The sequence below is a fragment of the Sus scrofa genome, chromosome 16 (genome assembly GCF_054392235.1).
Source record: "Sus scrofa isolate SSC_HxYL_T2T_F1_AM1 chromosome 16, Sscrofa_HxYL_maternal_Yorkshire_Landrace_v2.0, whole genome shotgun sequence".
Taxonomy (NCBI): domain Eukaryota; kingdom Metazoa; phylum Chordata; class Mammalia; order Artiodactyla; family Suidae; genus Sus; species Sus scrofa.
This window is the reverse complement of record NC_139398.1, coordinates 36,233,057-36,254,425: the sequence shown is the minus strand read 5'-3', so window position 1 is coordinate 36,254,425 and position 21,369 is coordinate 36,233,057. Positions and strand designations below refer to the sequence as shown.

Genomic DNA, 21,369 nt, shown 5'->3' with positions numbered 1-21,369 from the left:
GAGCTCGGCCAGGGATGGAACATCATGGATCATAGTCACGCTGAGCCATGACTGGAACTCCTGTTTTTTCTTTTTTTTTTCTTTTTTGTTTGTTTGTTTGTTTCCATTTCTGTTGTCATGCCTTTTCAGGCCTCAGTTCCTTTCTTGGGTGATTGCATTGGCTTCATAACTACTATGCCTATTCTAGTTCTATCTTTTCCCAGTTTACTCTCTTCACTCTAGAAACAAGTTTTCTACAGTTAATTTCTTCAGTAGGGTTGAATATCTTCCTTCTTTGAGCATCTGTAGTATATTTTACCTTTCTTATAATTTGTTCACTCCTGCCTCTCTCAGTCACAGTTGACAAATACTTATTTATGTTTATGTGCTGGGTACTATTCCTTTGCTGGTGGTTTAGTGATGAAAAACATTGAGTCTCTGCCTTTGAGGAGTTTATGTCTTAGTGGGGAGAACACAGACAGTAAACATGTGAACATTTGTAAATTAACAATAATTTCTTCATTTCTAATATTTTAATGTTCACATTTTCCTGATTGCCTTACATATATCATTTTGTGTCATAGTTCATACAAGGTTCGCACACTTTTGATTTAATTTTTTTAAATGTGTAAAAAGTAAACTATCAAATTGTTTTTTCTGTCTGCATAATCTATCTTTTCGGTCTGTATTATTTCTTTTGCTTTGTTCTTAAACATTTTGAGAAATATGTGTTTAGATGGTTGTTTGTCCTCTTTGGGATGTATTAGGCATCCTGATTCAAAGTATTTGTCATGTTTTTGAATAATTTTGAAAAGTTCTCAGTCTTTGACTTTTCAAGTATTATATCTCCTACATTTTATCTTATTTAGGAATTCTTATTAAACATAAGTTAAAGAGTAATCTCTTATCTTTCTTGTTTTTTAAACTCTTTCATGTATTTTGTTTCCTTTTTTCTTGGGGTCCATGTTCTGTATAATATCTTCAGAAATAGCTTTCAGTTGATTAGTTCTCCCCTTAGCTGTGCTTATTCTGTTTATCCCCCCATTGAATTTTTCATTTCAATTAGGATATTTTTGTTTCAAGAAGTTCTGTTTGGATGTTTGTAAATTTTGAGTCTCGTATTTTCTATCCTTTCTTCCTTTAAACCAGGGGTTTGCAAGTTATGGTTCGCAAATCTTGCAAATAAGACTTACAGATGCTGCATTTGTAAATAGCTTTATTGGTAGATAACCATCCTCATTTAAGTATTGTCTCTGGCTGCTTTGATGCTGTAACTGTTCAGTTAAATATTTGCGATGAAGCCTTCAAAGCCTAAATATTTACAGCTTGAATGTTTATGGAACAAGTTTGCCAACCTCCCCTTCTTTAGATGTATAAAACATAATTATTTTATTGTTTGTATTATATAGTAATTCAAATATTTAGTCTTTTTAGATTGTTTATTGTTTCTCTTGATAGTGGCTTGTTTTCATGTTTCTTTCAATATTTATGATTTTTGCTTGTGCACTGAAATTTTTTAGGTTAGGGCTGAGGGTGGTTACCTATTTGGGTAGATGTGTGGGTTGGGGTGGTGGTTGATGATTGAATTTGCTTCTTCTTGCTGCCTGGGAGTATAGTAGACCAAGGGCTACTTTAAATTAAAATCCTCAAAGTCTGTGAACCAGATGGCTTTACAGGCAAATTCTACTAAACATACAAAGAAGAACTTATACCCATCCTTCTTAAACTTTTCCAAAAGATTGAAGAAGATGGAAAACTCTCAAAGATATTTTCTGAAGCCACCATCACCCTTCTTCCAAAACCAGACAAAGATTACTACCAAAAGAGAAAATTATAAGCCAATATCTTTGATGAATATAGATGAAAAAATTCTCAGGAAAATTTTAGCCAACCAAATCCAGCAACACCTAAAAAAAGATCATACACCACAATCAAGTGGAATTCATCCCAAGTTCACAAAGATGATTCACCATACTCAAATTAATCATTGTCATATACCAGGTTAACAAAAGAAAAGTCATAAACCATATGATCATCTCAATTGATGCCGGAAAAGCATTTGACAAAATCCAACATCCATTCATTATAAAAACTCTTTACCAAAGTGGGTATTGAAGGAACATACCTTAACATAGTAAAAGCAATTTATGACAAACCTACAGCCAGTATAATACTCAGTGGAGAAAAGCTGAAAGTCTTATTGCTAAAATCTGAAACAAGACAAGGATGCCCACTCTCACCACTTTTATTCAACATAGTATTGGAAATTCTAGCCACAGCAATCAGATGAAAAAAGAAAAGAAGAGGTATCCAAATTGGAAGAAAAGCGGTGAAATTGTCACTCTCTGCAGATCACATGATAGTATATATAGAAAACTCTAAGGATTCCACACAAAAACTATTCAAACTGATCAATGAATTCATTAAAGTGGCAGGGTACAAGATTAGCATTCAGAACTAAGTTGGATTTCTGAATCCTAACAATGAAAAATTAGAAAAGGAATATTAAAAAACACCTTTCAAAAATCACATTGTCTCCCCCAAAATTAAATACCTTGGAATAAACCTGACCAAGGAAGTGAAAGACTTACATGCTGAGAACTATAAAACATTAATCAAGGATATTAAAGAGGATTCAAAGAAATGGAAAGATATTCCATGTTCCTTGATTGAAAGAATTAATATTGTTAAAATGGTTGTACTAGCCAAAGAAATCTATAGATTTCATGCAATTCCTATCAAACTACCCATAACATTTTTCACAGAACTAGAACAAATATTCCCAAAATTTATATGGACCCATAAAAGACCCAGAATTGTCAAAGCAATCTTGGGGGGGCGGGGGACAAGCAGGAGGCATACCTCTCCCAGACTTCAGACAATATTACACAGCTACAGTAATCAAGACAGTGTGGTAGTGTACAAAACAGACATATGGATCAATGGAACAGCATAGAGACCCAGAAATAAACCCAGACACTACAGTCAGTTAATATTTGACAAAGGGGGCCAGACTATAAAATGGGAAAAAGTCTCTTCAGCTAGTGATGCTGGGATTATTGGACAGCTTCATGTAAATCAATGAAAATAAAACAGACCCTCACACCAGGTACAAAAGTAAACTCACAGTAGGTTAAAGACTTAAACATAAGACATAACACCATAAAAATCCTAAAAGAGAACATAAGCAAAACATTCTGTGCCAAATGTTTTCTTAGGTCAGTCTCCCAAGGCAATAAAAACAAAAACAAAAACAAATGGGACCTAAACTTACAGACTTTTGCACAGCAAAGGAAAACATTAAAAAAAACCCAAAAAGAAAACTTAGGGAATGGGAGAAAATAGTTGCAAATGATGGAGCCAACAAGGCCTTACTATATAAACACCTTAATATCCAAAATATACAAACACCTCATACAACTCAATGACAACAAAAAAATCCACTTGAAAAATGGGCAAAAGACCTAAATAGACATTTCTCCAAAGCAGACATATGGATGGCCAAAACGCACATGAAATGATGCTCAGCATCACTAATTATTAGAGAAATTCAAGTCCAAACTACAATGAGGGAGTTCCTGTTGTGGCTCAGTGGGAATGAATCTGACTAGGAGCCTTGAGTTTGCTGGTTTGATCCCTAGCCTCGCTCAGTGGGTTAAGGATCTGGCGTTGCTCTGGCAGTGGTGTGGGCCAGCAGCTATAGCTCCCATTAGACCCCTAGCCTGGGAACCTCCATGTGCCTCGGGTGCAGCCCTAAAAAGCAAAAGCAAACAAAACCCAAAAAAACAAGACCAAAAAACTGCAATGAGGTACCACCTCACACTGGTCAGAATTGCCATCATTAATAAGTCTAAAAATAAATGCTAAAGAAAATGGAGAAAAGGGAAGCTTCCTACACTATTGGTGGAAATATAAATTGGTAAAACCCCTCTGGAAAACAGTATGGAGGTTCCTCAGAAAACTAAATGTAGAACCACCATCTAGCAATCTTACTTCCTAGGCATACATCTGGACAAAACTATAATTCAAACATAGGAGTTCCTGTTGTGGCTCAGCAGGTTAAGAACCCACTAGTATCCATGAGGTTGCAGGTTCAATTCCTGACCTTGTTCGGTGGGTTAAGGATCCTGTGTTGCTGCAAGCCGGGGCATAGGTTGCAGATGCATCTTGGATCCTTTGTTTTTGTGGCTGGGGCATAGGCTGGCAGTTGCAGCTCTGAATCAACCTCCAGCCCAGGAACTTCCATTTGCTGCAGATGTGGCCCTAAAAGAATAAAAATACATATGCACGTACCCTGTGTTCACAGCAGCGCTTTTCACAATAGCAAAGACATGGAAACAAGCTAAATGTCCATCAAGAGATGAACAGATTAAGAAGATGTGGTACATATATATACGCTGGAATGCTACTCAGCCTTAAGAAAGAATGAAATAATGCCATTTGCAACAACATGGATGCAACTAGAGATTACCATACTAAGTGAAATAAGTCAGAAAGAGACACCATATGGTATCACTTACATGTGGAATCTAAAATATGGCACAAGTGAACCTATCTGCAAAACTGAAACAGACTCACAGACATAGTGAGCAGACTTGTAGTTGCCAAGGGGGAAGAGGGGGGAGTGGGATGGACTGGTAGTTTGGGATTAGTAGATTACATTTAGAATGGCTATTACATCTAAATGTCATAGATGGATGTATCTATGACATTTAGAATGGATAAACACCAAGGTCCTACCATATAGCACAACGAACCACATCCAGTCTCCTGGGATAGACCATGATGGAAGATAAATGTAAGAAAGGGGATGTATATATGTATGACTGGATCACTTTGCTGTACAGTGGAAATTGGCACAACATTGTAAATCAACTGTACTTTAACAAAAAAATTTAAAAAAGGAAAAATTAAACTCCTTACATTGGGATTTTTTTGGATTGTCCAAAAGAATATGTCTAGGTTCCAAAGATGCCTGTGTTTGGCTTCACAGTCTCAGAGAAGTCTCTTTTTATTTGTTTTATTTTTGTTTTCAGCTTTATCCAGAGAAATTTTTCTTTGCTCTCTGGCTCTGTTGGATGAGTGTTCTTCTAAGTGTATCCTAAGGTCTAACTTTTTGCCTAATGGACTCCTCGTCTTGCTCTAGCCCAAGGGTAAGGCCACACTCCTCAAGTCTTGTACTTAAGCTCTAGAACAGTATTTCTCAAACTTTAATGCTTTGGAAGTCCTCTCCTGGGGTTAAATAATTTGCTTGGAAGACTCATGGCAAAAGGATACAAAGCAAAATCAGCAAAGAGAAAAGTTACATTGGGGTGAAATGTAGGAGAAACCAGGCACAAACCACTGTCTTCTCCCTGTGGATTCACACAGGACATGCTTCATTCTGCCAGCAATGAATTGTGACAGTACATGAAATATAGTCCACCAGAAGGTTTGTTAGAGACTTGGCCCCTAGGGTTTTTATTGCAGACTTGAGAGGTAGGCAGCCTCTGCCTGGCAGGTAACAAAATTCCAGACTCACAGAAGGAAAGCAGATATTCAGCATAAACCATATTGTTTGCGTAAGTGGTTTAGACCCAGTGAGCCACTCTTACCAGTTAGGGTGGTAGAAACCTTCCCCAGATTTGTTTCTGGATGCCAGCCAAAGACTAACGTGTTAAGCAGACCTTTTTAAGGGAAAGCACTTAGGCCTAGTAGGTTAACTTTTTCTGTACTAATGAAGCACCTGGGGATGTTGTTTAAATGAAGAGTCATTTTGGGTAGGTATGAGAGGACCTAAGATTCTGCATTTCTAACAAGTTCACAGATAGACTTTGGTAGCCAGGTGGTTTGCTCTGAGGGCTAGAAATCCTTCTTTCCAAGAATATTTTTATCCTAAACAGTAAGGTTTTATTCTGAATTGATAGAAAAGCTTTTTGTTGGGGTTTAAATTCTCTGGGTTGACGAACAGTTTTTTAATGGTTTATTTTCTTATTTCTTTTTTGCTTTTTTATGGCCACACTCAAGGCATATGGAAATTCCCAGGCTAGGGGTCGATTGGAGCTACAGCTTTTGGCTTAAACCACAGCCACAGCAACTCAGGATCTGAGCTGCATCTGCAACCCACACCACAGCTTCCTGCAGCGCTGGATCCCTGACCCACTAAGGCCAGGGATCGAACCTGCATCCTCATGGATACTATTTGGATTTGTTTCCTCTGCACCACAATGGTAACTCCCATTTATAGTTTATTTCTTATTAAACTTTATTCAACCTGAATAAGATCTTCTTAATTTATACTTCAGTATTGGTACATGTTTTGTGTCATTGGGAGAATGGGAAAAGTGACAGTTTCAATGACTTTGTTGTAGAAAAGAGTGCAGGATCTGGAATGTTGGTAATATTAATTGTGCAGACCCATAATCTCATATCCACAACTTTGAAAAAATGAAAACCCTGAAAATGAAAGCTATTTACATAAATAATGTGACCTGACAAAACCTAACCTGACCTAAACCCACTTGCCAGCAAAACCTGACCGGACTTTGTGTAAGTTCAATGTTTCTCCTCACATATTTCACCTAAAAAAAATTACTATATGTGAATACATAATATACATACAGTTGGGACTGGTAAATCCATGATATATTACATTTAAAATAAATTTTGGATTCCTAAACCTATCTAACCCTAACATTTCAGATAAAGGATTATCTGAAGGTCCTATAGTAGAAATACGGAAAACAGTTATGTCTTAAAAGCACTATCAAAATATATAAATAAATATATAACAATATTGACAATGTGGATCATATTCAAACTCCTGTTCATGCAGTATATAACCAAAAAATGTTCATTATATTGTTTTATTTATAATAGTTCAAAGCTTTTTTTTTTTTCTGGTCTTTTTGCCATTTCTTGGGCCACTCCCGTGGCATATGGAGGTTCCCAGGCTAGGGGTCGAATTGGAGCTGTAGCCACTGGCCTACACCACAGCCACAGCAACTCGGGATCTGAGCTGCGTCTGCGACCTACACGACAGCTCATGGCAACGCTGGATCCTTAACCCACTGAGCAAGGCCAGGGATCGAACCAGCAACCTCATGGTTCCTAGTCGGATTTGTTAAGTACTGAGCTACGATGGGAACTCCAATAGTTCAAAGCTTTTAAAGGTTAAATTCAAACAGCATTTGTAAATTTACTTTTAGATTGCTTTTGATTATTGGTGTCAGTGTTAATTATTTATGCATGTCCAAGTGAAATGTATGGAAGAATAACTGGTAAATTTATAATTAGAGGACTTGTTTACATTTGTATTACACAAACCAGTTGTATGGTGGCATTTTTGCCTGATGAAGATCATCCTTGACCAAGGTTCATTAAAAAGCTTAATTTATCATGTTATTTCCCTCATGAATGGGACTACAGATTAGCCAATATGTTTTTATTTTGATGATTTTATTCGAGTTGTATCTTCTTTGATGTATGTAAATGGTTTTACTTAACCATAAAAACATAAATAGAATGCTAAATATGGTAATTTCTACAAGGCACTCATTAGGAAATTAGTAGTTATAAAAACAAGATAATATTGTGTATAGTCTATATAAGAGGTGCTGAAGATACATATACTAAGATGTCTCGATGATATTTGTTGATTACGTGGATGTAATTTTATAGTTCAGAGAATTTTACTATTGTCTGAGGAGGAAATTTTGGAAAGTTTTTTTTTTTTTTTTTAAAGGATGAAGTAATTTGATTTTATGACATACTGAATTTGAGGTAGACAGACCACCAAACATATAAATAGATTTGTTTCTTTAATTGAAGATAAAGTGTATAATTGAAATTTTGAGGCATTTTTTATATAAAGGTTAAAATTGAGTTTGTTAGGGTTATGGAGACAGTGAAAAGAGGGCCTGAGAGGGGCAAATGATACAATTTTATTTAATATTTAAGTATATAAAACAGGAGGAGGGGATGTAAACCCTTAAGGGAGGTACACAGGGATAATGAGAAATAGGTAGAAGAGGACCAAGAAAAGGTAATTATAGAAATCTAGGGAGAGAAAGTGAATTTGGTTAGTGTCTGCCAGCACTATAATGGAAAAGGCAGGGCATTTGAAAAGCCAAGAAAAAGCCATTGAATTGGGCAAATAGTAAACTTGAAGAGAACAACTTTAGTGGAATGGTAGCTTAGACACCAGATTGGTAGGGTTTTGAAAATGAGCTAAGAATTAACTTGGGTCTCAGAGAGATTTGGTAGAATAAAAATGTAGTGTCATTTCAAAAATGTGAAATAGTGGGCAAGAGCACATTTTTTAAAAGACAGGTACAAGAGTTAGTGAAAGAAACTGAGGTCACTGAGAAATAGTGAATAGATGGAAGTATTAGAGTTAGAAAATAAGATGTAGGCGCAAGAATATAAATGGAAAGGCTAGACAGTAACATTGTAATAACATTTTTCATATTTCTAACCCATACTCAAATTGAGTGTCTTGCGGCCAAAGTGTATTTGTACCCTTTGCTCCTTTATTAGTTTCTAAGAGGGAAGTCCTTAATTACATTCATAGAGGCCACCTGTCAGACAGGTGATCTGAACTATTCATGTTTGGTAGAGAAAAACAGAAACATGAAAGTAGCTGTACAAGCAAAATGTACAACTAACTTTGTAAATAAATCTAGTCTGTGTATATATAATAATTAATTGTCTCAGCTTTTAGGCACAGCTGTTCTGTTCTTTTACAGGGTTCATTTACATAGTGAATTGTTTCAGAGAGAAACAGTTTTTCTCTTATAATAAGTGATTTCTAATTAGGGGACTGTGGAAACAAAATGATGTAATAGATTAAGACATAGAAATTTTATCAGAGCATCCAGTGATTGTAATCTTTATATTGTAATTGCTTTTAGTTGTTTTTACTATTTTAGAAAATGTTCTTACTGCAGACAGTACTTTTGATATGGTTTTTCTGCAGAAAAACATGACAGAGATTTCTTTGAATGGCATACACTTCTGTAGCTTGAAGAATAAATAGCCTTTGAAGATATTCTTTGTATAATGTAGTATATTACGCATATACAAAGTAAAAGTGCTTTGTGAATTTGTTTGCAATTCTCTACTACAATTCCAACGAATTTTATAAGCCAGAGCCATCTACTGATCTCTCAATTTTATTGTGAGAAAGGGAAAGAGATGAACACTAAGAAAGCACTTCATACATTTTTTTTTTCCTTTCAAGCAGCTCTTCATTTTCTGCTAGAAATGTCTGAGCTATCTTTACCAGAAAATCTTTAAAAATTCACAAATTACTTACCATGTAAAAATAGATAATGATGGAATGATTAGAAGATTATTAGAAAAGGCAGTTAGTTAGGCTTTGGTTCTTTATCCAACTAATGCACTTTGGGAACATGATTACTAGCACAGCCATGAATGTAAATATAATGCTTGGAAGGAGGTGGGTGTAGAGAGGGGTCTGGAAGGTGATTTTCTAAAGATAGGTGGCAGGATTAAATGTCTACCCTTTCCTCTCTTTTTGTATTTCTAGACATTGTCATTTAAAATGTTTCTATTTGACAAATTTGAAGTCAAGGTGATTACATAGTTGATTATATTAGATTTTTTCTTACCTTAGAAAGTGAGATTCCTTTTCTTTTTTTTTTTTTTTTTTTTTTTTGTCTTTTCGCTGCTGTTGTTGCTATTTCTTGGGCTGCTCCCGTGGCATATAGAGGTTCCCAGGCTAGGGGTTGAATCGGAGCTGTAGCCACCGGCCTATGCCAGAGCCACAGCAACGCGGGATCCGAGCCGCGTCTGCAACCTACACCACAGCTCACGGCAACGCCGGCTCGTCATTAACCCACTGAGCAAGGGCAGGGACCGAACCCGCCACCTCATGGTTCCTAGTCGGATTCGTTAACTACTGCGCCACGACGGGAACTCCATGAGATTCCTTTTCCAAGCAATATAAAGACATGGTTAGGTTGGGGGTAGTGAATGTTTTTGGTTCTCAGAATTTGATAAATAGATATGTTAAAGCAGTGTGATCTTTCTTATTTGCACCTATTTTGCATATAGCTTGACTATAGTTATTGTTATTATAATTAATCATGAGGTAGTATTTCCATTGTCAGTTCCTTTATTTTTAATATTCACAGTGTGACCTGGGGTCTTCATTTGTTATGGATGCCAGATTGTGAGGTCAAGTTAAAGTAGCAAGTTCCTCTGTGAAAGGAGAACAAAATGTAGTCTGTGATATCTGATAATATAACCAAATTTTTTTCCTTTTTTCTCTTAACTGTTTGTTGAATTATACCCACAGAGAAGTTAATATGTTATAAGTATATTTATTGCTCAGTTAATTCTCAGATTGACACACCTGTGAAACTAGCACTTAGATCAAGAAACAGAGCTTGATATATTTTAAAGTTTTTATGTATTTATTTCTGAATAGTATATTCATTTATTCAGAAAATGTTTTGGGGGGTTGGTTACTGCGTGTTAAACATTGTTCTCAGTATTAGAATGACATCACAGTGGCGAACAAAAGTTGACTCATGGGGAGATAAACGTCAAACAATCACTCAAATAAATGTATGATTACAAACTGGTATGTACACTGAGGGTACACACACGCTTCTGTGAAAGACAGTGTAATGAGGTAGACTGTGGGGTGATTGTATATTGGAGAGTAAGGTAGGCTCAGAGTCAGATTGCTTCGGTTCAAGTCCTCTTGCCACATCTGATGTTTAAGTGACTTTAGCTAAATGAACTAATGTCTCTAAGACGCATTTCTTAAAATAGGGGAGATAATGGTAGCTCCTACTTTATGTAGTTGGTATGGAGATTAAAAGAGATTATTCATGTAAAAATATTAGCACAATATATTATAGGCTTTTGATTTGTATGTTTACTCTGGAATCAGTATTTTTTATAACTCATTTATTTCTTAGAAACACAAGTTTGAAAACCACTGCTCTATAAGTCTGTTTGTGATGAAGGCTAAGTAGCCAATTATTTTGCCTCATCATTTTAACATAACATGCAAGGTGTTTTTTGTTGTTATTATTTGTTTTTTGTGCATGTGCTTACTACCAATGGTAGAAAAATTTCCCTAAATCTCTACTTGTGCTAGGATTCTTATTAGGAAGTAGTATCATACCTTAATTTATCCAGTTGAGAAGTCCTTGATTCTTTCCTTTACATTTCTTCCCATCTCTAATCTGTTTTTCTGTCTGTCTTTTTAGGGCCAAACCGGCAGCATATCGAAGTTTCCACGCCAGGGGTCAAATTGGAGCCACTGCTGCCCTACCCCACAAACCAGAGCAATAGCAACAAGGGATCCGAGCCGAGTCTGCAACCTACACCACATTTTATGGCAACATCAGATCCTTCACCCACTGAGCGAGGCCAGGGATCAAACCAGCATCCTCATGGATACTGTTGGGGTTCGTAACTACTGAGCCACAACAGGAACTCCATCTAATCTGTTATTGATTAAGTTTCTTGTATGGAAAGTTTTTGTAAGCTCAATTTAAACCTACCTTTCTTCTCCCCTCCAGTCTTTCTAAACACAGAGCTGATTGCGCCATCTACTTACATAAATATCTTCCTTAATGATTATCCATTGTCCAAAGATGCCTAAATTTCTTAATATATCTTATAAGGCATTGGAATGCAGCTCCACTTTCCATTATTCCCTGTCATCTTGTTTTCTGGGAATGTATAATTACTTTCAGGTCCTTGAAAAAAATACCATATTTTTCCATATTTCCATTTTGTATACATTTTGCTCTTTCCCATCTTATGTGCCTAGAAGACTTATTGTTTATGGTCAAGAATCAGTTTCCAACACAACATTGTAAATCAACTGTACATCAGTACAATTAATTTAAAAAAAAAAAAAAAAAAAAGGAGTTCCCATTGTGGCTCAGTGGTTAGTGAACCCAACTAGTATCCATGAATACGCAGTTTCAATCCCTGCTATGAGCTGAGGTGTAGGTCGCCTATGTGGCTCAGATCCCACTTTGCTGTAGCTGTGGTTTAGGCTCAAAGCTGAAATGCTAATTTGGCCTCTAGCCTGGAAACCTCCGTGTGCTGTGGGTGTAGCCCTAAAAACCAAAAAAAAAAAAGAAAAGAAACTTAATTTTAAAGTATTTTAAGTCATTTAAATTAGTTTATTTTGCAATTCATTCAATATACTGATTTGAAATAAAGATGACAGAAAATATAATTTTAATAATGTTATGTATCCATATAACTTTTAATAGAAGCTCTGTTCAAATGAATTATTAACTATTTCCAAATGACTGTTTTTTATGTTTTATACCTAGATCAATCCTGGTCTATATTTTACAATTATATAATGACATGCTTGCAGTAAAGCAGTTAAAGATAATTTTTGTTCATAGAATTTTAAAACTATCACATCTGTGAACTGATAGATGCCAGTTAAAGGTATAAAATGAAAAATTGCAAGAAGGACCTTTTTGTCCCTCAGTAGTGTTTCCCTTTTTCCCTTGAAATCATTTAAAATGAGCAATTTTTTGGAGTTACAGAAAAAAGACTTTTTTTTTTTTTAATCTTTCATCCTTTTTAGGGCCATACCTGTGGCATATGGAGATTCCCAGGCTAGGGGTCTATGATTAGAGCTGTAGCCACTGGCCTACGCCACAGCCATAGCAATGCCAGATCGGGGCTGCGTCTGCGACCTTTACCACAGCTCGCAGCAACTCCAGATCCTTAATCCACTGAGTGAGGCCAGCGATTAAACCTGCAACCTTATGACTCTTAATAGGATTCATTTACGCTATGCCATGACAGGAACTCCAAGACATATTTTTAATAAAAATAAGAAGCATGCGTAAAATGAGGCAATTTGACAGTTCAAAACTGAAGTGGAAGAAAAGAAATCTGAACCCCTGGGACACTGGAAAGACAATATTAAAATGTTGTGTAGATCAGGAGAAGCTGCCTTACCTTTTCCTGCAATCTTTATTGTAAGAGTAGGACACTGGAACAGGAACCCAACAAAACTGTTCGCTTCCAGTCTTTGAGAAAAGCATATAGAGAAAAGTTCTAGTTCAAAAATTTTACTGCATTAGTTGCATTTTAACTTTGTATGCTTATCGTGGTCGTATCATTTATAATATAACCTGGGGTACTTTGAGGAGTGAAAGGAGGTTACACTGACACAATAGGTGTAAATTAGAACCCAGGCAGATCAGATACATGTTCTGTCATAACTGCTGTGATAGCGGTATGAAAAATGTATCATGGGAACATAAAGAAGAGAATTTGTAGGTTAAGGAAAACGTTTCATATCTGAGCAAGACTTCTAAAAAATGAGGATTTTCTCCAAATTGGGTAGAGAAAGAAAGGGCATGCCAGGCTGAAGAAACCTAGTGCCATCTTGCTGTCTATGTAGTCTTGCTTCTGTCTAAATCATTACCTCTTAAGAGATGCTTCATGCCCACCATTCTTCTAAAATAGCTCCAGAGAGTTCCTATCATGGCTCAGCAGTGATGAACCGACCGTATCCCTGAGGACGTGGGTTTGATCCTTGCCCTTGCTCAGTGGGTTAAGGATCCCGTATTGCTATGGCTGTGGTGTAGGCCAGCAACTAACAGCTACAATTCGACCCCTAGTCTGGGAACTTCCTTATGCCATGGGTGTGGCCCTAAAAAAAAAAAAAAAAAAATGGCCTCATGGAAATGCTCAGTTTTTAGTATAATAAACCTAACATTTAAGAAGATTATAACTAAACCGATTTTTTTTTGCAGTAAAATTGATCGATAGGTTTTACTTGCCCATCTCTACTACAGTATTTATATGTAACAACACTGATGATTAAAAGATTATCTGCTACAGTTGCTTGAGAGGAAAAATGATTATTTTCACTATGGGAGGGTAGATAAAACTTGTTCTGCTTTCCAGATTGTTACACCAGAACAAATGGATGAAAATTACCGAGGGACAGATTTTGGTGTCATTACAAGAGAAAATATTCTACTACTTTATCAAAGATGCAGTAGGCTGTCCTAGGAAGTTCTGAGTTCCTCTGCATTAGAGGTAAAAGGAAGGCCCTTTTCCCAGGCTGCTGTCATTGGGATAGATGCTTTCTCTACTACATTATATAACTCTTTGATATTAATAATTGTTAGAATTTCAGGAAATGCTAGGTAGTTTGAAGGAGTGCTTCCTCAACTTTTGGACCTGTGGGTAAAGTTGAGAAGATGTACTTGCAGTGTCCTTGCTAGTAGAGGAGACAGATTTGCTGAAGTCTTTTGCAAAGGTAATACCTATTGTAGTTATTGCCATATACTTTTAATCCTCTATGTCTGCTCACAATAATTATAGATAATATTAAAGATTTAATTAAGTACATATAAGATTTGTGTGGTCATTTTGTTAATCTGCAGCCATCTAACTTTTCCTGGCTGGTTGCTTATTAGCGTTTGTTCATGTATATTCACAAATAAATCACAGAAAATATTATTCACTGCTGCTTCCACTTCTAATTCCTCTGACATTTTCAAGAAGGCAAATAAGATGATTAAAGTTCTTTCTTTCTTCTTCTTCTTTTTTTTTTTTTTTTGGTCTTTTTAGGACTGCACTTGCAGCATATGGAGGTTCCCAGGCTAGGGGTCCAATTGGAGCTGTAGCCGCTTGCCTACTCCACAGCCACAGCAACGCAGATCCGAGCCGTGTCTACGACCTACACCACAGCTCTCACGGGAATGCCGGATACTTACCCTGAGGCCAGGGATTGAACCCACAACCTCATGGTTCCTAGTTGGATTTGCTTCTGATGGGCCATGATGGGAACTCCAAAAGTTATTACTTTAAAAATGAGGAAATCTTGGATCATAAAAGTAATACACTAAAACATAATCAAAATTCATTAATTTAGACACACATGTGAATTAAACATTTGCTTGGGCTGATTACAAAACTTTCACATGATTGATCCATAAAAATTATTTTTGCTAAGCAAATAATTGTAATTACAGTTGCTACATTTATTGAGTATCTCTTATGGGCTAGGTACTATGTTAATAAGTAAGTTGCACCTCATACCTCATACCTTGTAACATTGTCTTCAAGGTTAGATAATTAGAATATTCGCTGTAGATATGAGAAGAGGATGCCTTTGAGGTTCAGTGACTTAACCAAGACTCTGTGGTTTATAGGTGAATGAGATTCAAATCCAGTTCTTTTTAATTTCACAGTTGTTCCATTACTTCCAAATAGATGTATGCCAGTAGTTTTTGGTCATTAATTTACAATGTGTACTTGAACCTAAATTTATTTAAAAATCAATTTTATGTTGTATACTTATTGACAGGTAAACACATTAATATTTTTTTGTGGCATGTTACAAAGCAGTATGTATTGCAAATATTTAAAAATAAATGCATATCACTCACATGTATACATAGACGTGTGCATGTGTGCATATGCACAAACATGGAGAAGTAAGCTGAAGGGAATATATGTATGTGTATATATACATACAAAATAAATATACGTGTGTGTGTAGATTTATAAAGATAGGCTTATTTACTGTAATTTCCTTTTGGTGGTTTTCTGTATGTATGTATCTATGTATATGTACTTATATATTATTAAATTGCTGAATATTGACTATAGTTATTTCATTACCTCCAGAGAGAGTCATTGGAAATGCACATAGGACTTACACATTGCTGAATATTGACCACAGTTATTTCATTACCTCCTGAGAGAGTCATTGGAAATGCACATAGGACTTACACAATAAGAGGAAAAGAGCCACTGTAGTTCTAGTAGTTCTTTTGTGTTTTGCTTCCTTGCATTTGAATAGTTGGCCGTCATCATTTGCTAGCCACAATTTTTTTTTTCTCTTTTTCCTAGCCACAGTTTTTTTCCTCTCTTTTTCCTTTAATGCAGCTGTAGCTTTCTTAAACTGCTGGACTTCGGAGATATCCTGGTAGATTATCTCATTTGTGCTTTATACTTCTCAGATGGCAGTATTATCAACAGACAGTTTTGGAGAAGCTGAATTGGAAACATTGAGAGCAGGAAGAAATGGAGATAAACCTCTTCCTAAATTTCTTCCTCTCAACTCCCCATAAAAAGCACATTGATCTCAGCTTGCTCATGTAGTCTTAAGTTCTGACTGTCTGGCATAGGAGTTGGCTCATGAGACAGGATATTTTATAGAAACATAGCCACATTATTTACCTGTGTGTTTTCTAGTATTGCTTTCTTGGTTACAACACCAGAGTTGAGGTTATACTAGAAGAAGAGACTTTATGGCCTGCAAAATTTAAAATACTTACTATCTGGGCTTTTTTAGTAAAAGGTTTGCATGCTCCCAATCTAGCATGTAAGGAAGAAACCAGGGATTTCTCAAATCATTATCAGGGAAACTTTACCCTGATATTTCAAGTTAGAGTTCCCCATAGGAACTTTGTAACACAAGAGCATTACAATGCTCTAACACAAGAGCATTGCATGCTAGTATTTCATGTCTAAAATGTTCATAATACAGAGTTCCTGTCGTGGCTCAGTAATTAACTAACCCATCTGGTATCCATGAGGACACGGGTTTGATCCCTGGCCTTGATCAGTGGGTTAAGGATCCAGTGTTGCCATGAGCTGTGGTGTAGGTCACAGATTCGACTCGGACCTGGCATTGCTGTGGCCGTGGCGTAGGCTGGTGGCTACATCTCCAATTCGACCCCTAGCCTGGGAACATGGTCTCTAAAAAGACCCCCCCCCCAAAAAAAAGCCCTAATACTATTTCTGTTTTTGTGACTATGCCTGTGACATGAGGAGGTTCCCAGGCCAAAGATAAAAACCCATGTGACAGCAGTAACCCAAGCTATACCAGTGACAGCACCAGATCCTTAATCCTCTAAGCCATTAGGTAACTCCTTTTTTTCATTTTATTTATGTCTTTCTGTCTTTTTAGGGCTGCACCTGCCACATATGGAAGTTCCTGGGCTAGGGGTCTAATCAGAGCTGCAGCTGCCAGCCTATGCCACAACCACAGCAACAGCAACGTGGATCCAAGCTGCAACTGTGATTTACCGCGTAGCTTGCACCAATGCCAGATCCCTTAACCCACTGAGCAAAGGCCAGGGCTCAAACCCGCGACCTCATGGATACATGTTGTATTCTTTTTGTCTGTGTGTGTGTGTGTTTGTCCTTTTAGGGCCTCACCCGCGGCACATGGAAGTTCCCAGGCTAGGGGTCTAATCAGAGCTGTAGCCACCGGCCTACACCACAGCCACAGCAACGCCAGATCCTGGCCGAGTCTGCAACCTATACCATAGCTCATGACAACACTGGATCCTCAACCCATGAGCCAGGCCAGGGATTGAACACGCAACCTCATGGTTCCCACTCGGATTTGTTTCTGCTGCGCTGTGATGGGATCTCCACATGTTGGATTCTTAACTCACTGAGCTACAGTGGGAACTCCATTTTATTTTTATATTTTTTTCTAATACTATTTTTGAATTGGTCTAGGAAGTAACATAGTTACTGGGAGGAAACATGTTCTGCCTTTCAGGAAATATATTATGAAGAAATGTTGAAATTCTCCCATATTCCAATTCCGATTGGTACTTCCTGATAATTATATAAAAGAGAAAAAGATGAGGAAGAAAGCAGGATAAGGGCTGATTCATTCTGATTTGGATTGACAGCAGTAACTAACCTGCGTTATAGTGTGTTAGATTCATTTTCTGTCGTTATTCATTAGGCAAACATTTGACCCAATATTGGCTTCTCGTGGCCTGTCAATTTTCATATTGTGGGCATAGATGGTGGTGGTGGTGGTGCTTATCAGTTTTTTTCCACTTGTACATAAGGTCCAGTAAAGAAGGATCTGATTGCTCATTGACATATTCCCATTACCTAAAACAATACCTGACCATAATAGGTTATTCATTTAATACTTTTTGAATGGATGAACTCAGACATGAGATTTTATTTTTGTCACAAAATTGCAGCTTTTCAAAAATGTCTGCAATCAGTTTGTACCTAGAAAATAGTCAATAATTAGAAATCTGCAAGCCTTTGTGAAGAATGTAATCTTCAGACTAATAATCATCCTGTTAGTCCTATCACATCAATCCATAGTAGTAACTGTGTCCTCACTTCTGTGAAACTTTTTGTTTGGTGCCTGACGACTTAATGATAAATTAAAAATTATAAATTGATGAAAAATGATTTAGATTATATTTTTCCATTAGGCAAATTTCACACTGCTTTAAAGATACTTGACTCTGACTTTGCAAACTACTGTAGGTTATAAATTACTTTGAGGCTTGTTACAAAAATTGTATTAAGTTGTCTAGTATCCAAACAGATACCATTTATAACAAAAAGATACCACTAAATACCAACAGTGGTCTACTGATGGTCCATTTGCAATTCTTTTTCAAGAACTCTGATCCCACCCAATGATGAGCTGTTTTCATACCACTTGTAAGACAGCCTCAAATAGTCATTAATTGTAAAGAAATACCCTGAACCATTTAAAATTAGATTGAATTTCATTGGAGTTTTAAAAAATATCCAAAATTTGTAGGAAATGCTCTAAGGTCAAATGAATAATCTCACTATGTAGCAGTTTCAAAGTGATTGGAAACTGGGATATTTAATCTGTTTAGTGGTTTGATACTAACCAATTTGTGGCAAACATTGAATATAACAGAATGGGGGAAGGTATGCAGATGCAAGCTAAATAGAACAATGCAACCAGTTTCATAGCTGAAGAAAACACTAATTCAAAACAAATAGTTACAGGAAGTTCCCTTGTGGTGCAGCAGGGCTTTGTTGTGACTATAGTGCCGGAGACTGGGGTTTAGTCCCTGGGCTGGGAACTTCCACATGCTTTGGGTGTGGCCAAAAACAAACAAACAAACAAAATAACCAAATGCTTCCTTAGTTTTGTGTGAACAGATAAAAATCTCAAAGGAAGTCATAATGGCTCTTAAACTAAAATACCAGTAATGTGACACTGGTTTGATTTTTTTTCTTCTTTAGATTGTGCTTTTGCTTAAAGCAAATAGGATGCTGAATATATTAATAGAAGAATAGCTTGTAGAAACCTGAGGAAATTGACACTCTATTCCAGGACTTGGCAGACTACCAATCACAGAGCCATATCTGACTTTGGCCTGTTTTTGTAAAACAAATGAGCTAAATATGGTTTTTATATTTTAAAAGCTTTTTTTTTTCTTTCTTTCAGTATTTAAATGATGTTCCTCTGTTTTCTCCTTTGCCTTGTTTTCCACAAGAAATTTGTCATCCTTCTCTTTATTCCTCTGTATGTAACTCGTCTTTTTCAATCTGGTTGCCTTTTAAGTTTTTCTCTACTAGTGGTTTTGAGTAATTTGATTATCATGTGCTTTGGTCTATATTTCCTCCTGTTTCTTGTGCTTGGGGTTGATTGAGCTTCTTGGATTTATTGGCTTATTTTTATTAAATTTGGAATTTTTTCACTTGTTATTTCTTCAAAAAATTTTTCTATCCCCAATTTTTTCCTTTGAGGGTTCCACTTACTCATATTGTAATAGGTGGCTTTAAGTCCCATAGTTCACAGATGGTCTTTTCATTTATTTTTTTTCCCTTTGTGTTACTTTTTGGATGGTTTCTATTGCTTTGTTTTCAAATTCACAATTCTTACTTTCTATAAAAGCTATTATACTTTTATTTATTTATTTTTTGGTCTTTTTGTCTTTTCTAGGGCCACACTCACAGCATATGGAGGTTCCCAGGCTAGGGATTGGGAGCTGTAGCCAGAGCCACAGCAAGGCGGGATCTGAGCTGTGTCTGCAACCTACCTATACCACAGCTTATGGCAACACCGGATCCTTAACCCACTGAGCGAGGCCAGGGATTGAACCCTCAACCTCATGGTTCTTGGATTCGTTCACCACTGCGCCACGACGGGAACTCCATACTTTTTATTTTCATTCAATATTTTCGTTTGAGACATGGAAGTTATCTTCTCCAGAAACTCAGTTTGAGGGCTTTTTACACTTTTCATGCCACTCCATAAGTTTTTGAACATATAGACTATGGTTATAAAAATTGTTTTAATGTCTTTTTCTGCTGATTCTAATGTCGTGTCAGTTCTGGGTCATTTCCAATTGATCGATTTTTCTGCTCACTATGGGTCATGTTTTCCTGCTTCTTTGCATGTCTAATGATACTTGGATGCTAATCATTGTAAATTTTGCCTGATTAGGTGCTTCTTTCTTGTTTTTTTTTTATTTTTTATTTTAATGACTCTTCTTGAGACATGTTTTAGTTACTTGGAAACAGTTTAATTCTTTCAAGTCTTGCTTTGAATATTTGTTAGGTGGGGTCAAAGAAATGCTTAGTCTGTATTTGTTCCCCACTGCTGAACCAAGACTTTTCAGAATACTCTAACCAATGCCCAATGAACTGTTAAGGCTTTCAGTATGGCCCTTAGGAACAAGCATTGCTCCCTGTCTTATGTGAGAGGAGTGCAAGGTACTCTTCCCTTTAATTCTTTGGAGTAATAACTTCCTCACATGCATGCACCAATCATTGCTATACTGATTACCTGAGGGTCCCTTCACAGATGTCTAGTGTTCTCTCTCTGTACAGTGCTCTCATCTCTAATACTTTTGATCTTCTTGGTCTCTGAGATTTTTCTCTTCAACCCAAAACACCTTACCTGGGTTTCTCCTCTCAGCACCTAGGCCTAGAAACTCTCAAGACAGTAAGCTGGGGCATTGTAGGGTATACTTGTTTATTTCTCATTTCTTAGGGATTACTTTTCTTTACTTCTTGATGTCCAGTGTCTTGAGAACTCTAGTTTTATATATTTTGTTCAGTTTTTGATTCAAATAGGACAGAATTTTTGATCCCTTTTACTACATTGTGGCCAGAGGTAAAAGTTATGCTTGGAGATGGGGGCTGAAATTTAAGAATTAATGGTCGAATAATTCCACGTGATGATATACAGAGTTGGACATAGTGGACATAGTAGAGCGAAGGTCATCAAATGAGTCATCCACATGGCCTTTGACGTCTTCCAAGTAGGTAGATTTGAGAAACAGTGTAAGACTTCAAAAATCCAAGAGCCAAAGCTGTGAAATTTTAGTAATTCATGTTTTGTGTATTTTTTTTTAACGAAAACACCCTTTTAAAATTATGTTAAATTGTTTTGTCTGTTCTAGAACCTTCTGATAACTTAAGGGAGATTCTCCAAAATGTGGCCAAATTGCAAGGAGTATCAAATATGAGAAAGTTAGGCCATCTGAATAACTTTACTAAGGTAAGTAACTCCAATCTTTATATTATTTTCTTAAATTCTTTTTTCCTTGTTGTGCTTATTGGATACTACTTAACCATCATTAGTAAGAAATTCTTGAGTATTCA

At 36.5% G+C, this 21,369-nt stretch overlaps 1 protein-coding gene across 4 annotated transcripts in view; it reads left to right on the top strand.

Moving 5' to 3' along the window:
• RICTOR (RPTOR independent companion of MTOR complex 2) overlaps window positions 1–21,369 on the top strand; it is a 140,120-nt gene that overhangs the window by 15,349 nt on the left and 103,402 nt on the right. For all 4 annotated transcript variants that reach the window (XM_003359762.6, XM_005672429.4, XM_085002122.1 and 1 more), the window contains one exon: window positions 21,168–21,265. In XM_003359762.6, the coding sequence (XP_003359810.4) occupies window positions 21,168–21,265 (98 nt within the window). The remainder of the gene's footprint in view (window positions 1–21,167; window positions 21,266–21,369) is intronic.